The sequence below is a fragment of the Triturus cristatus genome, chromosome 10 (assembly GCF_964204655.1).
Source record: "Triturus cristatus chromosome 10, aTriCri1.1, whole genome shotgun sequence".
NCBI classification, from domain to species: domain Eukaryota; kingdom Metazoa; phylum Chordata; class Amphibia; order Caudata; family Salamandridae; genus Triturus; species Triturus cristatus.
In genome coordinates this window covers 1,124,479,242-1,124,502,630 of record NC_140593.1, presented here as the reverse complement: position 1 = coordinate 1,124,502,630, position 23,389 = coordinate 1,124,479,242, and the positions used below count along the sequence as shown (strand labels likewise).

Sequence of the window (23,389 nt, the reverse complement as noted above, 5' to 3'; positions counted from 1 at the left end):
GGAGGGAGACAACTTTGTATGAGGACAGGCCCAGCCCTATTCAAGTGTCAGTGACAACTCCTCCCACCACTCTAGCTCAGGAAGGCCCTTCAGCCTGGTGTTGGCTCATCAGAATATGCAAGGCACATCTCAGTTCACTTTGTGTGACTGTCTAGAGTGAATGCACAAGAGCCCAACTGTCTTCCTCACCCAGACGTGGATTCTACAGGCAGGCAGAGGCACAGAATGGTTAAGCAAGAGAATGCCCACTTTCTAAAAGTGCTATTTTTAAACATGCAATTTAAAAACCATCTTCACCGAAAGATATATTTTTATATTGTGAGTTCAGAGACCCCAAACTCCAAATCTCCATCTGCTCCCAATTGGAAATTACACTTAAAAGATATTTCAAGGCAATCCATGTGTTACCCTTTGGGAGAGACAGTCCTTGCAATAGTGAAAAACGAAATTAGCAGTATTTCACTATTTGGACATGTAAAACACACCAGCAGATGTCCTACCTTTTAAAACACACTGAACCCTTCCCATAGGGGTGCCTTAGGCCTACCTTAGGTTTGACTTACATGTAGTAAAAGGGAAGGTTTGGGCCTGGCACGTGGGTGCACTTGCCAAGTCGAAATGGCAGTTCAATACTGCACACACAGACACTGCAGTGGCAGGTCGGAGACATGTTTTCAGGGCTACTCCTGTGGGTGGCACAATCAGTGCTGCAGGCCCACTAGTAGCATTTGATTTACAGGCCCTGAGCACACCTGGTGCACTTTACTGGGGACTCACTAGTAAATCATATATGCCAATCATTGATAAACCAATCACCAATACAAATTATTCCGGGAGCACTTGCACTTTAGCACTGGTCAGCAGTGTCCAGATTTCTAAAACCAGCAAAAACAAGGTCAGAAAAATACAGGAGGAAGGCAAAAAGTTTGGGATAACCTTACAAAAAGGGCCGGGTCCAATAATTGGCATAATTAATGAGGTCAAAATAAAATGGGAAATTGACCTAGGACCTCTGAGACTTGGAGTTGGATCATGACAGCAAATATATTGTACGTATGTCTAGAAACACATGGTTCAAGTCAGAGGCGCAACTAGAGACAAATTTCGGGGGGGGCTAAGAAAATTTTCGGGGGGGTGGGCTGAAACTTTAAGCAATAGGCAGAGTGGAGCTGCAGGGGCTCTTAGACGGGGTGAAACAACAGCAAGGCCTCATTAACATACAAATGGTCTTTTAAAGACCTGTGAAGTGCTCGGCTGTGGCTGTGTGTGTGTCCGGAAGCTGTCTCAGCCCGGGCTGCCACACACGACGGGGGGGGGGGCTGAAGCCCTTTGAGTCCAATGGGTGTTGCGCGCCTGGTTCAAGTTCATGCTGTTCAACTAGCTGCACCAGACATATTTGACACCAAAGCGTATGGGTAATGCTGTAACCAAATGCCAATTGCGAGTCCCAAACGTGAAGATGGTGATGACTCCGCTGTTCTGTTGGTTCTATTAAAGCGAATGGAGAGAAAATATTTTTAAAGGGAGATGCAAATTTGCAAAAGAGAGACATAATGGAAGTCTGTAGAACCCTGCTGCTTTTTAGTAGTACGTATATTACTTAGAAGAAGATGACACCCACCAAATGAAGGTGAGTTGACAGGTATTTTGTTCATTAATTATATTTAATAAGTGTCTCTTCCTCAACTTACAAAAAATCTAGAGATACAAAATTATATTAGACCTTCTTGAGCGCTCACCATGGTTGTCCCGGACTGATTTATCAGTTATGTTAAGATCTTCACAAGGCAGCACCAATGTTGTCTAAAAACGAGCAATAAAAAACACACCGGGATACATATATTTATATATATTTAGGGCATCACAGAATAGACGTATCCAATTAAACGGCATCTGATGTATGGTTAAATGTATTACATCCATTAATTAATTAAATGTTATACCACTGGTTGGATCTGTGTTATATTTCATGGGTGTTAATATGAAAGTAAAATAGGTTATGTCAGAGACCCATCTGGCACGAAGTAGCCAGACCCATCTACTGACAAAAATCAGTGTTTTCTCTGTAAAAAGTAAAAACTTCCCAGGCAGCAAAGACGCCAGGTAAAGAAAGGTATGGAACCCCCTGGCTGCACAGTGAAGCGTGGTAGGCGAGAAGGCAGCGCCCCTGCAGGCACGTGAATGCATTGCAAGAGAAACGCTCGCGGCGTCGGCGGGAAGCACCTGAGAGGAAGGCGCGAGCCTCACGTGACGCTGGGCCTGCGCACCTGGGAGATGACGGTAGCGAGTCGGTAAAAGGTGCAGAGAACCGGACCTCGAGGTCGCTGGCAGGCAGAGGCCTAGACAGGGTCGGGAGAAACCTCTGAGAAGCGGTGGTGGGCGAGGAGAGCCCGTGGAGACGTGAGGTGTAGCTGCCTTCCGCTGTATGCGTGACACATTTTTAATATGCAGTGCGTAGTGTGTGTAGGTGGTGGTCTGGGCCTGTATAGGCGGGCTAAACGGAGAATTAGCAGGGAGAGCCGAGTCAAAGGTGGGCTCTGTCTCTAAGAGTAGGACGGCCTCCTTTCCCAGATAAAAAATATCGAGCATATTTGGTTTCTGTCGGACCCGGACATGATAGTTGAATAGAACTTTCTGGAAAATCATCTGTATTCATGTTTAAGATGACCTTTTAGTCATTGATGTGGTCCGTCGGCTTAAACTGCCGACTTTGGTGTAGGAAACCAGGGTTCGAGCCTCGAGGTCGCGTCCACATCATGTGATTCTGGGCAAATCACTTCATCTCTCCGTGCCTGAATATTTAATGTAAATACGGTGCTCATGTACAGCGCTCCAATACCTTCGGGTCGAGTTCGCGCTATATAAAAGATGCAAAAAACACAGTAAGAGATCCTTAACGTAACTGTAAAACACAGTTTAAAGTGCTACCTTCTAATATTTAATGTTTTATAATGGGGAAAATACTGTTTTTATGTCAGTTTTCCTTATTTTTCTACTAGCAAGGAAATTAACCTACTGGCTATGCCGGTAAAAAACAGGCCAGGTGGCAACAGTATGTATCTAAGAGCCCGTACACGAGCCCTGAGAATATCTGGCATGTAATAAATGCCACAAGCATCAAGTTTGAGTTTGATAAGGTGTCTTCAGAATTTAAGAAAGTGTATTTATTAAAATTGAGAGATTTTAAACTTGCACTGAGAACGATTCTTGACCCTGCCTCGTAGCAAAGCTATTAGTGAACCAAGAGGCAAATCACTTGAGATGTGGACTAGGTTCTTACTATAGCTGCAGCAACATTGTATGCTTTTAAATCAATTACTATAGGTTTTTGTACAGTGTACATCCTGAACAGGGCAAAAGAAGTGGAGGGACTAACCTAGTTAATCAGAATGCAAGTGGCATCACGGCGCGTGACATCGCGGCGTGTGAGATCATGGCGTGTGAGATCATGGCGTGTGACATCATGGCGTGTGACATCACAGCTTGTGACCTCACAGGAAGTGGCATCATAAGAAATTACATCAGATCTTCAGCCCTCACATATATGTTTAACATGTCTATCATGAGTACGGCATCCACCCTGTGAAAATAGTGGGTGGACGCCGTTCACCCGCGTGTACCCCTGACTCGTGCCCTGATCCTGAATGCACATATTTGAAGGTGCTCTCATGTGTGATAATGAACAAAAAGGCTGTTTGGTGAAATAAAGTATTTGCCTAAGATCACTACTTTTTGCCAAGAAGGGGAGCTAGGATTGGTCCTAGATTTTCTAGTTTAACACTGCTCAATTCTACCCCCAGATAAGTGTCTATTTCTGACAGCAAAGTTTAATGCTTTGCCTGTAATTCTTGGAGGTCGAGATAAGAATTTAAGGGACAGGCAGAATCCACATTTTATTTTGAGAAGTTTTACAGAGCATGAACGTTACCCAAGGACACAAGCTCTTCACAAGAGAAGCACAGTGTTCTTTTTCGGCACAGTGAGATTTGCCTGCATTCACAGGATGTTGTGCCGAAGCTAGAATTCAAACCCAGTTCCCAATGATACATGGTTGACAGCTGTAGCCGCAAGGCCATAATGTCTCCTGTGAAAGATCGACTCATTTTGAGCTTGAGTGTCCAAGAGGACCACAATCTGAGCCACAGCCTGACATTTGGCTAGAATTCAAACCCATTTCCCAATGATATATGGTTGCCAGCTGTAGCCGCAAGGCCATAACGCCTCCTGTGAAAGGTCAACTCATTTTGAGCTTGTGTCCAAGAGGACCACAATCTGAGCCACAGCCCGACAGATGGCTTGAGCTTTCAGTGGCTTGCCCTCCTCTAGACACTTGCATAAACAACAAAGTGATGGAAGGAATGCTTTAATTAATCTCTGCCACTGGCGATTGGTCTGGGCTATATTCCTGCCCATCATTTTTTTTTCTCCCACTTTGCCATCCTAGACAGCGACTCGCCTTATGCAAATCAGTCTTTGTCCTGCTCTACTAGCAAAAGGCAAGCCTGAACTTTCAGGCCAGTTCTCCTCCAGATGGGAACACAAGCAACCCAGATCAGTTTCAGCCTACTTAGTTCTCATCAGTGAGGTTTAGCTTGAGTCCTATGGCACAGTGAGCATGAGACTTGTCTAGGCATACCCTTCCCACTAGTGGCGCCTACTTCAAAAACAAGGCAAGGGAATGCAAATTGGTCTTGGTTCTACTACAGTAGGAACAGTCCAGGCCAAACTGGCAGGGCCTTTCTAGGCACCGTCGCTAATTTTTTAAGGCTGCTGGGGTTGCCTCCTTTCATCCCCCCAAAACACCAGCCAGTTGTTCACGTTTTTAGAGACTGCAAAGGCCCGGACAAGATACTTATTTAGAACTTTATAGACAATCGTCTGTATTCATTTTTAACACTGCCTTTCTGTCTGTATTTTCTTTAATTATCAGTAAGGGACAATTGAGGCAGTTCCAAAACACATTTAAAATGTTTTCTTCTTATACTTACTGTTTAAAAGTGTATCCTGACATTGGAAAAATATTGGCTTTAAGTGATTCTCCTAGCTTGTGTACCAGCTAGGACAAAAAAATACTGGTCATGCTGGTGAAAATCGGGCCAGCTGGTACCCTTAGATCACAAAACATTTTAGCTGAGGGTAATACATATATTTTGTTGTAAAAAAGATAGTGCTTAGTGCAAACACCTTTTACCACCATATTGTGTAAGCAGATTTTGTAGGTAGAAATATATGACAAGACTATTTCTGCATACTATCGGTATCACTTTTTTGTGATGATCTGTTGTGCTGAATCACTTATTTCTGTTACAATGTGGTTGTTGTGTTGCTTTTTGTTTTGACTTTTGTTGTGCCTTTATGATGATGTTGTGCTGTAATTTTGCTGTGTCATGTTATTGTGTTGTGCTATGTGATTAATGTTGTGATGCCAGCAAGTGCTGCTACAATTCAAGCCAACATTCCAGTTCCAAATTCCAGTTACAAACAACCATTTGCCACTATCTAATTTGGTTAAATACCACTGCCCCAGCTTTACCACTGTTTAGGACATGTAAGCCCAAAACTGTGGCAGAGACAAGTTATTTATTACCATTTCATTTCCAGTGCTCAGTTGATGAGAGGTGTTCTCGCAGTGTATTTTTCAATATCAGACTTTTTACCCAGAACTAGAAAGAATGAAGCAGACGAGAGAAAAGGAGCATTGATAGAAATATATGAAAAGGTTGACAAAGAGATAATAGGAATGGTAAAAAACCCGATCTCCCAAAAATTTGAAAAATAGAAGAAAGGTGCCTAACTTAAAGCTGATTGGCAGCCTGTTAAGGGAGTACATGAAGACCTACAAATCACTGCAGAGGTCTTTCTCACATAAAAGATTAACCAAAACGATGAGAAGAAGCTTACAGACGCGAAGATAAAATTAAATTATGTGCAGAATGTTAGAGCTAATGTTAGCCTCGGGTAATTATTCTGAACCTCATGTCAGTCCATTTTTGCCTCATAGTGCCATTACAGATAGAAACCAAACATTTACAATTCTGTTCTGGTCCTGCTACAGTCTAGGCTGATGTGCTTGGCGTTTTTTGTGTGTGGACAGAATGCAAGCAACCCCAGACTGGTTTTAGCATTGTTTGCCCTCATCAGCGGTGTATAATTTGAGTTCTGCGATTTATTTAGCCACTGGACGAACACTTTGGCATATCCATCGCATTTATGGTTTCTCACCTAGAAAAACAAAAAAGTGATGGGTTCAATGCCTAAATTAATTTCATCTACTTGTAATTTCTCTGGAATTAATAGAAGTATTCCATCAGTCATTTGTTGTGCTGCTTGTTAAACTGAAGGAAGCATTTCCACTGTTCAGCTGATATGCTCGAGGAGAAGTCTGTCTTGGATGACTTGCAGCATGAATCCTTCAAAGACTGAATACTGAAGTATGCCATCGGGAATAAAGAGTGTCTTTCATTACCTGAGGAGTTTGGTGTTCCCAGATTTGAGCTTGACAATGACAGAGGAGAGGCGCCACTTGCAGACGGTCTTAAAATCATTCATTGAACTTGGGGTTCAACCTGGTTCATGGTCCCAGTAGGCTTTGAAAACTGGTGGCTATGAAGGCAACAATGATGATCACATAGGTGGAGGCAGCTGCAGCTTACCTGAAGAGGCTCCAGGATCAATTAGAGTGACCATGTACACTGGTGATAGCAGTCTTTATGATCAAGTAGAATAAATGGGGCAGTCTGTATTCTATGCTTTACTGTCCATTTGCCGTACTGATTTTCTACCCACCCATTGACCCATAATGGTGGCTGTTTGTACTGTTGCGATAACTAAACGTTTTATGGCTGTAATATTTGCTGCCCCCTCTCATTGGTGGTCTTTGTAGGCGTATCTATAATATTGCTCCTCATCATATGACGCTTAGGTGGTAGTGAAGCATTGTGCCTGTACAGGTTGCCACCTTTGTCCTGGACATTATGTGATTTCTCTTTGAATAGGGCCTCTTGACTCTTGCTGTTTTCATTATAAAAGTGCTAATTAAAAGATTGTTTTTAAAGAAATAAAACAATATCTCCTCGAACCACTTTATTATTTCTTTACATTCCCATCCATTAAGAAAGTTGATGCTTAAGCAAAGAATATACCCGGAAAGTCTTCTATAGACGCCATTATTTTTTTTACATTTTTATGTATTTAACTTGTTAAACATAACACTGCCATATTTTGACGGGTTACACTTGAAAAATAGTTGAAGCCATGAATAAACAATACATTGATAGTGCCTCATCCAAAGCACGTCCCAGTAGCCCGACAGCAGATCAAATAACATATTTCTCTTTGTCTTTATATCTGTTGCTCTCTTTCTCTCTCACCTGAGCACTTACACCCAAGTCCTTCACAGGCACAAGCACAGCGCACTAGATGTGCACTGAATTAATTCATAATCGCCTCTTTCATTTAACACTAAGGGGAACTATCAATTGTGATATAGATTTGTAAGTTTGTGAAAGTACTCCTCTTAATTTCACTGTTATCTTTTCATTGGATTCTTATAGTGGAAACACGTTTTTTTCAATTTAAGCTTGTTCATACTAGACGGTAATACTTCTTCTATAAGATCTGTGGAAGTAGCATCCTTGGTGTACAATGACGCAGTGGTTAATTTGTAAATAAAAAATATATAAGTGCCAGGGTCCTTGTCAGGAGGCCACTGCTGCTTGCACCACCCATTGCAATGCCAGTGTGGCCAAAGACAGTACAACCACCATTACTAACCATCACACTCCTACAAGTGAAACAGTTCAGACTATTCCAGGCCCCCAAAGCTATATAGAAGGGCTTGGGTGGGTGGTCTTAGTCATTTTAATATATATTGAATTAGTAAACAACTTTTGTCTCGCTCATCTCTAAGTTAGACAGAAATCAACATCACTTAGCAGACTGTCATAAGTGCCGGTGTTTACAATTAAGTGCTGGTTCCAAGCACCCGGAAACCACTGGCTCAAATTAAGCTTTGCAATGACGTGTTGAAACTCACAGTATACACTGAGTACTTTGATTAATGTAAACATATCTATCGCTCTCCCATGCCTTAAGGACCCACAAGTATGTATTGTCGATGATTGCTTCGTTAAGCATATCCATCAGACAATTATTTATTAATATCCAGTGTTCTAAATTATATGGTATATAATGTTCTTCTTTTCTCCCTTCCCATTAGAGATCAAGGATGGCATTCCATTCCAGACAGAACTTTACCGCTCTCTCAGATCTCCATCCAAATCTGTCTCGCCCCGTAAGTCTCAATTACGGTAATACTATTCTCAGAGGAAATGAGTGTACTTGTATTCAGCAGCGTCATTATTTACTAGAGTGAATAAGTAATGGTATAATGGTGACCTACTGGAACGACAGTCCTTTGTTTGCCGAGAGTGAAAAAAACCAATGAAGGCACGCTATAGTTATTGACTTGGGAGTCCATTGTGTAAAACGTAAGAGGCCCTGTTGTATCTTGGTTAATTGGCTCCTGAATAGCTAATTGTGCAGACTCAGCTCTATGAAATAAAGCTCATCAATAGAGGCTCCTGTTGGCTAGAATGTGCACTACTGTAGCTGTTTACTGCAGGTTTCTTTAGAGATGGAGCACTGGCAAACTACTTAATCCCATTTTAAAGATTCAGTTTGAATGCTTATGTGTACTAATATGACATCTTAGTTATTATACAAGCTGATTTGACAAATCATTTTTTGGTTTCTTAAGGAGGGGCACAAAAAGTAAATGCTTGGGCTTGTACACACCCGTATACATAATTTTGCTATTCGCTGCCCACAGTAGTGCCCCCAGTCCTCCCAAATTTGATCCAGGACTAATCAAAATATTTATTAAAAACGCACCTGATGTTGCTCATTGTGGTCTCCTGAACACCAGCAATTTTGGGTGTATGCAGGCAGTGGTTTCAGACAGGTTCAACTCCACTATGTTAAACCAGTCTTGTGTCTTTCCAAATCTGCCACCACAAACTGTTGAGCTTCAGTGGCATATAACTCTGTTGCTGGTCTTCTTTAGTGGCTACATGGTGAAAGTGTTTCATTGCACAGAAGACTTCAACAGAGACTATGCGTGTATGTGGGCAAGGCTTGCTCCAAACCAACCTGCAGAAGTGATAATCGCTATCAGCACCAAGGGACGCTGTGCATAACATACGCCCAACATTGGATGTTCCTATCTTGGCTTTGCTTTAGTGGTACAACGAAAAAAAACCTGGGTATTGGTCAAGTTGACTCAACCCAGCCACACTTTAACCAGACCGACACTGGGCCCTCCTTGCATGCCCAGGCAAAAGGTTTTCGGTGTGGTATAGTATTTAGCCGGAAGATCTTTTTCCACTTTAAGGACACGTAAATGGATGCTATCATCTTTGCTGATTGTCCAGCACATCGTACTAAATCTCGCTAACCCTTGCATTCGTGTCCTCCTGATAGGAGCATTGCAACTCCATCTACATGAAGCTTTTCAATAATAGACCCTAATATTCCAGTGTGAAATCTTGTGTATTGCTCGTATTTGAGCTTTGCCTCCATGAGCGCATTAGACCCACACTGAAGACCCACCACTGGCTGTCAATCAAACAAAGATCATATTTCTATAGAATACGTGCATTTAAGACCCTGTATGCATACTCTTTGGGCTAACTTTCCATGGGCTTCTGGGACAATCATGTTGCTTTATGTGGGTAACATCACAGCAGTGAAAACCAGACTTAGGGCCTGATTACGATGACGGTGGGACTGCCACGGACAGCCAGTCAGTTGCGGTCCCACCATCATCGTAATCATGTTTTCCCCCCCGCCACATTAGGATTGTGGTGCCTACCCCATTGTGGAGGGATATGCTGAAAGTCTATTTTTTGTACTGCGGCGTGTGCTGCAGCCTGCACCACACGCCGCAATACAAAATATACACTTTGCGACCGTCTTAAAGGTGGTCACATTGTAATATCATTGGCTGGACCGCCGACAGCAAGTCAGGCGGTCCCTTCTCCGATATGATGACGTCCGACCGCCATCATAATGAAGCCCTTATTGTCCAGTGCTGTGACTTAACAGTGTTAACTTGCCAAGCCCCATTTAGCGACAGGTAACAAAAAGAAAGCAAAACGCGCGTCCTTCTTAATTTAAAGTGACAAATTAGTAAATAAAGTAAAACATCTCCAAGAAATCCTGCACATAGTTCCAATCAATAAGGCTTTCTTTACTCGCATGCATTGTACTTTTTTATTTGCATGTTTAAAAATGCACAACAAACAAACCATACACTTCCCGCATTCTTAAAGCCTGTTACTGATGGGGAGGTTTTTCAGTTTTTGGTACTGAGTGACATCATGGACAATTCCATCTGCCCCCTTTTTTTTTATATTTCTTTTTATTAAACATTCATCGACATAAAATATGCAGCACAGAGGAGGCAGATTACACTTTCCAAATAGCAGATACATTTGTCAAACAATTTGCGCAAAAGTACACTGTAAGGACATTTTATGGGGTAGGAGATCATCCAAATCAATGCTATGTGGCGTATTGAAAATATTCCCTCGGTATGCATTCCAGGGGCTCCAAATCTGTGACCACTTTCTAGGGCAGCCCGTGCTACATATACCATCTTTTCTCTATACATACACCAATCTAGGGCCGCTTTCCATGCCTCTACTTCAGGCGGTTGCGAGGCTCCCCACATTTGCTCAATATTCCTCTTTGCCAGCATTAAACCCAGTGTGACCCATTATGTGATATACTGATTGAGGTCTGTAGGTTCCCACACGTTCAGGAGGCATCTCCGTGCCTCCGGACGGAGGACAGACGTGAGCACTTCATTAAGGATGTTGTGTATTTTACGCCAGTATGTTTGTATGTGGTCGCATTCCCATATTATGTACATGAATGTGCCTTATTGACCACATTGTTGTCTATAATCACCTCCCCAGCTCTGCCCATGCGTACCAAACAGGGCCCTGTAATGTAGACCCTGTGGAGAATTTTGAGTTGCACTAACCGGAGTCTAGCTGAGATTGCTACCACCTTTGGGGAGGACACCGCTTCTTGCCATTCCTCGTCATCAAGCTCAATGCCATCCCTAACCCATTTTTCTCGCAGTGGCCAGAGAGGATCAGTCATATTATTGATTAATTTCTTGTATGTTAAAGATATAGCTTTTTCGGGCAGGTGGCCGTCCAGCAACCGATCCTCAAGTGTTGAGGATTCCGGGGGGAGGAGCCTAGCAGGAGATGTGATCGTAGAGCGTGGCGAATCTGTGCATATCTGAAGCGTTCTGAGTCCGCTAGATCGTACTGTTGCTGCAGGGAGGCAAACGTTGTCACTTCGCCTTTTACCCAGACTTCCTTGATCTGCGAGATCCCAATAAGTTTCCACCTATCGAACCCTTTCGTCCTGCACAGGCCACCTAATTTTTCTAAATCCCATAAAGAGGTTGCCAGCGTGAGCGATTCCCCCCCCATCCCAACATTTTGTTCGCAGTGTGCCACACTTGGACTGAGTGTTTAGTTGGCCCGGTTAGGGGGTAGCGTTTAGGTTTCGAGTAGAGTGTCCGATTGTAGTTCCCTCCCGGTAGGAGCCACCTATCCATAGCATATCCCGGATCGTCTGGGCGACCGTACGTGCCATGGTTAATAGCTGCAAGGTGAGCTGCCCAATAGTATTTTTTGATGTCTGGGAGGCTAATTCCCCCATCATACCAATTCAGTGCGAGTTTGGCCAAAGCTATCCGAGGCTTCCTGTCCCACAATGGGTCTCGCTGCAGGCCATCGACTTCTTTGAAATATGACGCCGGAACTGGGTCCATGGAGTTCTGTAATGCATACAGAAAGCGGGGCAGGGACGTCATTTTATAGAGGGCTGCTTTGCCCAGTAGTGAGAGCGGGACCGTTTTCCAGTTGGCAATGTCACGTTTCAACCTTTGCAGTGGTGGAAGAAGATAGCGGTTGAAACGGAGTGTCTGATCCAGGGAGATAAAAATACCCAGGTAGGTAAAGCCCACTGTGTTGATTTGGATTGGACAGCCTCGTGGTGGGGTGGGCGGATCCCCTCTGAGAACATATAGGAGGGACTTGTTCCAATTAATGGAGAACCCAGAGTACCTCCCAAATATCGCCAGGATGTCTAAGACTACGACAAGTGATGCTTTGGTGGAGGCTAAGTATAGCAGAATATTGTCTGCGTACAAAGAGATACGGTCCTCCCACTCAGAGGCCCAACGCAGACCTCGTATCACTGAGTCTTTGTGGATCCATGTCGCCAGCGGTTCCAATGCTAGGGCGAATAGAAGAGAGGAGAGAGGACATCCCTGACGGGTCCCCCCGACTCAGGCTGAACGTGTCCGACTTCTTGTTGTTAACCACAACCTGTGCCGGGGGGCTCCGAATATAGGAGCCGCACCCACTGAGTGAAGCCCGACCAAACCCCATTTTTGCAAGGACAGCAAAGAGTTACGCTTTTTTCCGGTCCATGGAGGACCTGGCTTGGCAGTTCGGTCTGGACTGTTCCCATGAGGCAAAGGGTCAAGACTGATGCCTATGGCTGGGTCCAAACTGGGGTGGCGTAGTGGGCAAAAGAACAATGGATTTAACCCAGATCACTTGACTGGGTGAGAATGTTTGAATCATTCAGCATTCCGTCCATCAGTTCTTGCAGTTACACTTTTCACCCTAAGTGGGATGGGTATGCCCAGACGTGGGTCCCTTGCTCAATGTGCCACTGGAATCAAGCTAGCTTGGCTGATGAAGGGTGACATACCCTGAAACCGGTCCCAGGAAGCTTGTTTCCGGTCCAGGGAAGACTTGGCTTGGCAGTTCAGTCTGGAATGTTCCCATTAGGCACAGGGTCAAGACTGATTTGCATATGGCTGGGTCCAAACTGGGGTGGCGTAGTGGGCAAAAAAACAATGGATTTAACCCAGATGTCTTGACGGGGGAGAATGTTTGAATCATTCAGCATTCCGTCCATCATTTCTTGCAGTTACACTTTTCGCCCTAAGTGGGATGGGTATGCCCAGACGTGGGTCCCTTGCTCACTGTGTCACTGGAATCAAGCTAGCCTGGCTGATGCAGGGTGACATACCCTGAAAACGGTCCCAGGATGCTTGTTTCCGGTCCAGGGAGGACCTGGCTTGGCAGTTTGGTCTGGACTGTTCCCATGAGGCACAGGGTCAAGACTGATTTGCATATGGTTGGGTCCACACTGGTGTGGCTTAGTGGGCAAAAAAACAATGGATTTATCCCAGATCTCTTGACTGGGGGAGAATGTTTGAATCATTCAGCATTCCGTCCATCATTTCTTGTAGTTACAGCAAAGAGATATGGCCATTCAATGGTATCGAATGCCATGGTCGCATCTAACGACACAATTATTGCTGCTTCTTGAATCGTGGCCACTCTTCCTAGTACCCCGTGTACTCTGCGCAAGTTCAACGTAATGTTCTGGTGCGGCATGAAGCCTGACTGGTCGGGATGGACCAAGCCGCCGATTACCTTAACGAGGCAGTTTGCGAGGAGCGTGGCGAGGATTTTGGTTTCTGCATTGAGTAGGGAAATCGGCCTGTACGAGGTGCAGTCAGTCTTGGGTTTACCCTCCTTATGAATGTTGACTAGTGTAGCCACCCTCTGGTCAACTGGTAGGATCCCCAGGTCCCTACTCTCTTCGAACATGGTCCGCAGATATGGGGCTAGTTTATCAGGTCTAAGTTTGTACAATTCGATGGGAATGCATTAGGGCCAAGAGCTTTTCCAGAGTGTAGAGATCTAATGGCTTGCTCTACTTCATAGTTTGTCAGCTCACCCTCCAGGAAGCCACGTTCTTCTTCTGACAGGGTGGGGAGTGCAATATCTTGTATTAAGGACTGGGATTCTTCCTCTGGAAATTGTGCCTTGGTGCGGTATACAGCGCTGTAGTGAGTGGCAAATTGATTTGCAATGTCTTGTGGGTCAGTCAGGGATCTACCGTCAGCACGTATTAATTCCGGTGCCAGTCTACTAGCCCATTCCTTCTTGTCGAGCCACGCGATTAGTTTCCCTGCTTTATCCCCCAGGTCGTATAGTCTACCCAGCTTTTCCCTCCCCAGACTTTTAGCCCTATCCGTGGCTAGTGCTCTGTAATCATCTTGTTTGAGTTGCAACATGTGAAGCTTTTCGTGTGTTGCCTCAACTTCTAATTCTTCCTCCAGCCAAAGGATGTCATTCACAGCCTCTACAATCTCTTTCTGTCTGTCTTATTTGATCCCAACAATGAGTGATAGAGCTTGACCACGTATGACTGTTTTGAATGCCTCCCACAGGGTCTGGAAGAAGTCCACCATTCCCTCGTTTTCTCGGATATAGTTATCTGTGGATTCAAGTAATGCCTTACGGATCCCAGGGTCTCGGAGATACCATGGATTAATAGGAGCAATTTTCCCCATCCTTGCTACGCCCACACCGGGGAATGATCGGAGATTCCTCTTGCCAGATGTTTGATTTCCTGGATATTAGCCACCTGGGACGCGGGAACTAGGATATAGTCTATGCGGGGGAGACTATTGTGGGCCCCGGAGTGAAAGGTATTCTGGATTCTGTCCGGGTTGTATGTTCTCCACCCATCCACCAGCCCCAGCGCCTCCAGGAAGTCAGGCAGACATCTATAAGAAGACCCAATCTCACATGGAGGGTGGCGGTCTAGAGTGCCCGATGCTACTGCGTTGAAGTCACCCACAAGCACTAGGATACCTTCTGGGATTGAGAGTAGCATCGAACCCAGGTCTTTAAATGTTTCGCCCTGGAGGCCAGGTGGCACATATACCGACATGAGCGTCAGTGTGTTCCCCTCCCATGAACCCGTGATTCCTATGTATCTACCCCGGTTGTCTGCCCATGTGGACTCTACAGTAAGAGGAAAGGAGTTTCTCATCATAATGCCAACTCCTCTCGAGCTGGTCGTGAAACCGGCATGAGCCACCAACTTATATCCCCACCTGTTTAGTGCCTTACAGGAGTTGCCCACCAAATGTGTTTCCTGGAGCAGGATGTTGTCATGGGCTTGGCGTTTAACATATTGCAGGATGACGCTACGCTTGACCTTATCTCTGATCCCATTGACATTCCAACTCAGTATTTTAACATTTTTGTCCCACTGTGTACCCATTGGTCCCTGTGTGGCTTCTCGTTTCCTCTGCATAGATGCCAGATTGTCTTGTCGATTCAACAACTACTACATTCAACAACTGTAAAGCCCCAACCCCACAACCCCCCTCCCTTCTCTGCACGCTAGGCGCGAAATCTACCCCAACATCCCCCTCCCTGCCCCCCTGCCAGTGGATTTACAACTACCCACTCCCAACAAGGCAGAGTGCCTGTCGCCCCACCCGTCCTGAAAGAGGAAACGTGGATGCAGCCTTACCCTTCCGCCCTACATAAGGATGGAATCACATTACAATCATTAATAAGGATATCTACATTCGGCCCGGCATCGGCTGCTATATCACAGCTGTCAATTCGAAACAGTTCAACACCTTACTTTAGTAGTGGCAACTTATATACTGGTGGAGTCCAGAGAAGACGATCTAATGAGTGTACGCGGACATCGGTTGCGGCCCTGCGAACCTCTTTTGCAGCAACCAAGTCTGGTCCAGTCCCACGGAAGTCTTTGATTCAGTCACTCGTCGTGGGGTCCATTTCCTTTCGAGCTGGGTCACAGCGCTGTGTTGTGTTGTTGTTCGTTCTGGAGGAGCGAGGTCCTCCGTTGCGATCCTTTTGTGGCTTCTCTATCCGACTGCAAAAACAACAGTTGATAGACAGAATGCAGAACAATGTCATACACTCACCCCAGTACAGAGATCTGGGCCTAAATCCATCGTTTTTTGCTCACAATGCCATTCCAGTTTGAACCCAGCCATATGCAAATCAGTCTTGACCCTGTGCCTCATGGGAACAGTCCAGCCCGAACTGCCAAGCCAGGTCCTCCATGGACTGGAAACAAGCATCCTAGGACCGGTTTCGGGGTTTCACTCCCCTTCGGCCAAGATAGCTTGATTCCAGTGGCATGGAGAGCACGGGACCCACATCTGGGCATACCCGTCCCACTCGGGGTGACAAATGCAAACCCGACGCCAACCCTCCAGCCATTCCCAAGTCTCTTCAGGGGAAGAGAAAAACCATGCCTTGCCTTCTTATTCAACACAGAGTTTTGCTGGGAAGAGCATAGCATACTTTAGCTCCTTCTCTCTCAGTACCCGTTTTACCGCCATGAAACTGCGACGCTGGGCTTGAACTCTGGTGGTGAAGTCCTGAAAAAAGGAGATCAGGCTGTCATCTTGTTTAACCCCTTCGATGCTCATGACGGAACGGTTCCGTCATGAGCATCGGTTGGGCTGTGCTCATGACGGAACCGTTCCGTCATGAGGACAGCCCCCGGGGGAAGCGCTGGCGCTCCCCCCCTTTTGCCTCGATCTTGCCCCCCTTTACGGGGGTGGCAGCGGAAGAGCTTCCGCTGCCACCCCCGACCCCCCCCGAGCCCCCCCACGCTTTCTGATGACGTCAGCGCGCACAGCGCGCGCCGGCGTCATCAGGAAGCGTTGGACGCGCTGGAATCCATTTCTTCCAGCGCGTCCAAGGCAGCAAGAGGTAGGTTCCGTTGTCCGGTGGGGGCCGCGGGGGTGATTTCTTTTGTATTGAGGCATCGGGGGAGAGGAAAGAGTATTTCCTCTCCCCCGATGTCTCAATACAGGGCATTCCTGCTCCACGATCGCGCACAGCGTCGCGATCGTGGAGTAGGGATGCCCCACTAGACACCAGGGATTTGTTTATTTGGATTTGGGAAGCGACCCCTTAGGCAAGGGTCGCTTCCTTGGGGACGAAAATTTTGCAAAGTCTTTTCTGCCCCCCCTGGGGGCAGATCGGCCCGCTTTCTGCGCGTTTCTGCCCCCGGGGGGGGCAGAAAAGCCCACTAGTCACCAGGGATGCTGTTCCTACTATGTAGGAAGCGACCCCTTGGGCAAGGGTCGCTTCCTTGGGGGCAAATTTTGTTGAAGTCTTTTCTGCCCCCCCTGGGGGCAGATCGGTCCGCTTTCTGCGCGTTTCTGCCCCCGGGGGGGGCAGAAAAGCCCACTAGACACCAGGGATATTGGTTATGCTATGTAGGAAGCGACCCCTTAGGCAAGGGTCGCTTCCTTTGGGGGCCAAATAATTTGAAGTCTTTTCTGCCCCCCCTGGGGGCAGATCGGTCTTCTTTCTGCCCGTTTCTCCCCCTAGGGGGGGCAGAAAAGCCCACTAGACACCAGGGATGTCTATTTCGTTATGTAGGAAGCGACCCCTTGGGCAAGGGTCGCTTCCTAGGGTGGTAAAGTGATTAGGAGACTTTTCTGCCCCCCCTGGGGGCAGATCGGTCGTCTTTCTGCCCGTTTCTGCCCCCAGGGGGGGCAGAAAAGCCCACTAGACACCAGGGATGTCTTTTTCTTTATGTAGGAAGCGACCCCTTGGGCAAGGGTCGCTTCCTTTGCGGCCTAATTTTTTAGAATACTTTTCTGCCCCCCCCTGGGGGCAGATTGGTCGTCTTTCTGTCCGTTTCTGCTCTTTGGGGGGGGGGCAGAAAAGCCCACTAGACACCAGGGATATAAATATTATTGTAGGAAGCGACCCCTTGGGCAAGGGTCGCTTCCTTGGGCCCCTAAATGTTTTGAAGACTTTTCTGCCCCCTCTGTGGGCAGATCGGTTTTATTTTTTTGCCGTTTCTGCTCCCATTGGAGGCAGAAAAGCCCACTAGACACCAGGGAATTAGTTCAATTAGAAATAGAAGTGACCCCTCGCTTCCAGGGTGCAATTTGTTATATGTATTTGGGTCACCTGCCCCGGGACTGAATAGCCTTTTTTTTCCTGCTGTTTTCTGCCTGACCTGGCACACAAACCGATTGACCATTTGGGTAGTGACATGGCATGTTATAATGTTTATTGTTATATGTTTTGTGATTTCCAATTGTAATGTTTTTTTTGTTTACTTTTTTGTTCTAGGTGAAGGCTTTTCTTCTGTTCACGGTGACATTTTGGTTCTGGTGGTTTTGCTGTTTGTGTAGTTTGGTAAGAGACTGTTTTTTTGTACAATGCAAATGTGTTTGATTTCTCTGCCTGTTTTTTTTTGCAAATGGTGTAATAATAGCAGTATGTTTGGTTTTTGAGTTTCAAAAACTTTTTGCATTGGTGCATGATGTGTATTTTGTTGTCTTGTGAGTAATTTGTTTTTTTTTCTTCTTTCTAGTTTGATATCGTTGGTCTTTGCTGTGTCACTGCAGAGTTTGTTTCTGGTGAGTGTAGCTGTCTCTTTTGATTTTGGATTGTATAGTTTTTGAGTACATTGATCTTATTGATATAAGGTACACATTTCTTTACTTACTTGGTTTGCACATTGTTGGTTGTTGTTGACTTGTTTGTGCAGTCTTCCATCTTAGTAGGTATAATGGCTAGCCGCAGGATGACTGCTCAGCAGGTTGTTGGTTTGCTGTTTGAGTCTTCCTCTGATATTGGGTCAGAGACTGACTCTGCTTCTGAGGGAGAGGGGGCAGGGGACGATTCTGGCAGTGAGTTTTCTCTCCGTATGGGGTCATCGGATGATGAAGATACTCTTAGCGCGGATGAAGTGCCTGTGTTAGAGGAGGAGACTGATGTGCCGATAGTGCGGCAAGAGGCATCTGGGCTGCAGCCTGCGCCTGCAAGGCTTCCCGTTGGTGTAGTGCGGCAAGAGACATCTGGGCTGCAGGCTGGGACTGCAAGGCTTCCCGTTGGTGTAGTGCGGCAAGAGGCATCTGGGCTGCAGGCTGGGGCTGCAAGCCTTTCCGTTGGTGTAGTGCGGCAAGAGACATCTGGGCTGCAGGCTGGGGCTGCAAGTCTTCCCGTTGAAAGTGATGACCTCTGGGTTGCCCCTGGCATGGTGCAGCCGGAATTTCCTGAGTTTACTGGTGTTCCAGGGTCTAGAGTGAATACCGAGAACTTTTTGCCTGTAAATTTTTTTCAGTTGTTTATGGACGATGTGTTTTTGGCAGAGATTGTTGAGCAGACTAATTTGTATGCCGAACAGTTTTTGAGGGACAACAGTGCCAGTCTTAAGCCACACTCTAGAGCTACCCGGTGGACTCCCACAAATGTTGAAGAGATGAAGAAGTTCTTGGGTTTAACTTTTTTGATGGGCTTGCTAAGGAAGCCATCATTGGCTTCATATTGGTCTAGCAGTCCCTTGATGGCAACGTCTATTTTTCCGGCAGTCATGAGTCGTGACAGGTATTTGCTTCTGCTTCGGATGATGCACTTTGTAGATAATGGTTTAGCGTTGCCACGAGATCACCCTGATTGTGACCGTCTTTTTAAGATTAGGCCTGTCCTTGATCACTTTGTTGATCGATTTTCTGAGATTTATGCCCCTGGTAGAGAAATTGCAGTGGATGAGTCTTTGGTGTTGTTCAAGGGCCGCTTGGTTTTTAGGCAATACATTCCTAGTAAGAGGGCACGCTATGGAATAAAGCTGTATATGCTGTGTGACAGTAGGACTGGATATGTCTCTAATTTCAGGGTGTACACCGGTAAGGAATCTAGGTTTAACCTCCCTGGTTGTCCGTCCACTTTTGGAGTGACTGAGAAAATTGTTTGGGAACTTGGAAGAGGATTTTTTAACAAAGGCCACCATTTATATGTAGATAACTTCTACACTGGTGTACGGTTGTTCAGGGAATTGGCCAAAGTGGACACTTTTGCTTGTGGCACAGTCCGCTGTAACCGTAAAGGTTTTCCGAAAGAACTTGTTTGTCAAAAGCTTGTGCGGGGACAGTGCAGTGCGTTGCGTTGCCAGGAGCTTCTTGCTGTGAAGTTTACAGACAGGAGAGATGTCTACATGCTGACTTCCATCCATGATGAAAGCACTGCACCTGTGACTGTTTGGGGTCAGGTCGCTGAAGCGCGCAAACCTGTATGTGTTTTAGACTATAATAGGTACATGGGTGGTGTTGACAGAGTAGATCAGAGGTTGGAACCTTACACTGCTCTTCGTAAGGCTTACATTTGGTACAAGAAGTTGGCTATCCATCTTTTCCACTTGGCAATGTTTAATGCTTTTGTTGTGTTCCAGGATTCTTGCCCTGAGTCAACGATGACTTTTGTTAAGTTTCAGGAGTCTGTAATAGGCAGCCTTGTTGTAGTGGAACAGGCAAGTGTTCCTAGAGTTGGACTGGTGGAGGATGTTGCTAGATTGAAAGAACGCCACTTTCCAGATCACATTCCTCCCACACCCGCAAAAGATTTTCCCAGTAGGAGATGTAGAGTCTGTTGGCGAAGAGGTACGCGGAAGGAGTGTCGTATGTACTGCCCCGATTGTCCCTCTCATCCTGCACTGTGTCTCTCTGCTTGTTTTAGAGCGTACCACACGCGAAAAAATTTTTGGGAGGATTCTTGAGTGGTAAAGTGAACTGGCTGGTCTGTATTCTTTGGATAATTTGATTCTGTTTCAAGGTTGGTGTTAGTGCAATGTATTTAGTTGCTGATTTTCTGTTAGAAAATTTGTATCTATTTGCGATTTGTTTGTGTTTTTATTTTTTTCTAAAAAAATCCAAAATGTGATGGCGGTGTGTGTAGGCTTGCGCTTGGCTGTTGGTGTGTGTGGACTGGCACTTGGTTGGTGGTGTGCGTGGAATGGTGCTTGGCTGACGGTGTGCGTGGACTGGCGGTGTGCATGGACTGGCGGTGTGCGTGGACTGGTGCGTGGCTGGTGGTGTGCGTGGCTGGTGGTGTGCGTGGAATGGTGCTTGGCTGGCGGTGTGCGTGGAATGGTGCTTGGCTGGTGGTGTGCGTGGAATGGTGCTTGGCTGGCGCTGTGCGTGGACTGGTTCTTGGCTGGCAGTGTGTGTGGACTGGTGGTGTGTGCGGACTGGTGTTTGGCTGGTGGTGTCCGTGGACTGGAGCTTGGCTGGTGGTGTCCGTGGACTGGAGCTTGTCTGGTGGTGTGTGTGGACTGGAGCTTGGCTGGCGGTGTGTGTGGAATGGTGCTTGTCTGGTGGTGTCCGTGGACTGGAGCTTGGCTGGCGGTGTAGGTGGATTGGCGATTGGCTGCCGGTGTGCCTGGACTGGCGATTGGATGGTGGTGTGCCTGGACTGGCGCTTGGCTAGCGGTGTGCGTGGACTGGCGTTTGGCTAGCGGTGTGTGTCGACCGGTGCTTGGCTGGCTGTGTGTGAGTAGTGACTTTCTGCTGGTCACTACACACACTGCTAGCTGAGTGCCACTCCACGCAATCCTTCTGCCTGTGTAGTTGCTGTGTCTGGATTGTGGGCGTGTGAAAGTGATGGGCCCTTGAATGGCGCTGTGTGCCGGTGTGAGTTTTGTTATGTGATGGGCCCGCGGCTGGCGGTGTGAATGGTTTTGTATGTCTCACACGTATGAAAGGTGTATGAATGGCCTGTAAAGAGGTTGGTGCCTTGTCGTGGCTTTACAGCTCACGAGCTGTGAGTCAATGGTTCAGTTTCTTGCCCTTTCAATTATTACCAGTGCATTTCATTTTTTGTGAAATCACTTGGTAATACAATTTTATCTACTGAACCATCACTCACCCTCGTGCCAAATCCAACCAGTATGTGCGTGTGCTTGCGGGTTAGATGACTGTGCAGTAATATTTGTTTTTTTGAAGCAGGGTGTACCTTGTCCCTTTTTGGTGATTTTTGTACTGTGTTGCTTTTGTACCTGGTGGTGCGAATGGTCTTGTTTGTATCACGTATGAAAGGTGTGTGAATGGCCTGTAAAGCGGTTGGTGCCTTGACGTGGCTTTACAGCTCACGAGCTGCAAGTCATTGGTTTGGATTTTTGTGAATTTAATTATTGACAGTGCATTTCATATTTGTGAAATCTCTTGTTAATAAAATTTAATACACTGAACCATGACTTGCCCTCGTGCCAAATCCAACCAGTATGTGTGTGTGTTTGAGGAATAGATGGTTGTGCAGGAATCTTTTTTTTTTGTTTCTCTGCCAAGGTACACTTTCCATGTAAGAATAACCCACCAACTGTAGATATTGTCGAAAACCTTTGGGAGTTCATGGTGATGTCTCTCTAGTGATTTGAAAAATATTTTTTATCCCCATTGTCCTGTAAACCTCAAATTGTCTGCCACATTTTCTTTGCAGTATTATTCCTAAATTCTCACGCTGTAGTAACAATAGGTAATCTGGTTATGCAAGGGGGGTTACTTTTGTTTTTTGCCCAGGGCTCGGCGGCCATCTAGGGAAACCTACCAAACCCAGGCATTTTTGAAAACTAGACACCCGGCGGCTTCCAGGGAGGTATGGCTTGCGTGGATCCCCCAACGTTTCCTTACCCAGAATCCCCTGCAAACCTCAATTTTTGCCCAAAAAATCACTTTTTTCACACATTTTGGGGTGGGAAAGTAGTGGCATCACCGGGCTCACACAAATTTACCACCACCCAGCGTTCCCCCAGGTCTCCCGGTAAAAATGGTGCCTCACTTGTGTGGGAGGCCCAAGTACCCGCGGCAGGCAAGGGCCCCAAAGGTAGTGAGGCCACCTCAAGATGGCCTATCGCCAAACCACCTGGTTTTGCAAGGGGGGTCACTTTGGTTTTTGGCCCGTGCGCGGCGGCCATCTAGGGAAACCTACCAAACCCAGGCATTTTTGAAAACTAGACACCCGGCGGCTTCCAGGGAGGTATGGCTTGCGTGGATCCCCCAACGTTTCCTTACCCAGAATCCCCTGCAAACCTCAATTTTTGCTCAAAAAATAACTTTTTTCACACATTTTGGGGTGGGAAAGTAGTGGCATCACCGGGCTCACACAAATTTACCACCACCCAGCGTTCCCCCAGGTCTCCCGGTAAAAATGGTGCCTCACTTGTGTGGGAGGCCCAAGTACCCGCGGCAGGCAAGGGCCCCAAAGGTAGTGAGGCCACCTCAAGATGGCCTATCGCCAAACCACCTGGTTTTGCAAGGGGGGTCACTTTGGTTTTTGGCCCGGTGCGCGGCGGCCATCTAGGGAAACCTACCAAACCCAGGCATTTTTGAAAACTAGACACCCGGCGGCTTCCAGGGAGGTATGGCTTGCGTGGATCCCCCAACGTTTCCTTACCCAGAATCCCCTGCAAACCTCAATTTTTGCTCAAAAAATCACTTTTTTCACACATTTTGGGGTGGGAAAGTAGTGGCATCACCGGGCTCACACAAATTTACCACCACCCAGCGTTCCCCCAGGTCTCCCGGTAAAAATGGTGCCTCACTTGTGTGGGAGGCCCAAGTACCCGCGGCAGGCAAGGGCCCCAAAGGTAGTGAGGCCACCTCAAGATGGCCTATCGCCAAACCACCTGGTTTTGCAAGGGG

At 46.5% G+C, this 23,389-nt stretch overlaps 1 protein-coding gene across 1 annotated transcript in view; it reads left to right on the top strand.

Moving 5' to 3' along the window:
* Window positions 1-2,308: 2,308 nt before the first annotated feature.
* The window catches only part of MEIOB (meiosis specific with OB-fold), an 877,351-nt gene continuing 856,270 nt past the window's right edge, over window positions 2,309-23,389 (top strand). Inside the window, exons 1-2 of the mRNA XM_085629370.1 lie at window positions 2,309-2,423; window positions 8,219-8,293. Coding sequence (XP_085485496.1) covers window positions 8,228-8,293 — 66 coding nt within the window. The 5' untranslated portion in view covers window positions 2,309-2,423; window positions 8,219-8,227. The remainder of the gene's footprint in view (window positions 2,424-8,218; window positions 8,294-23,389) is intronic.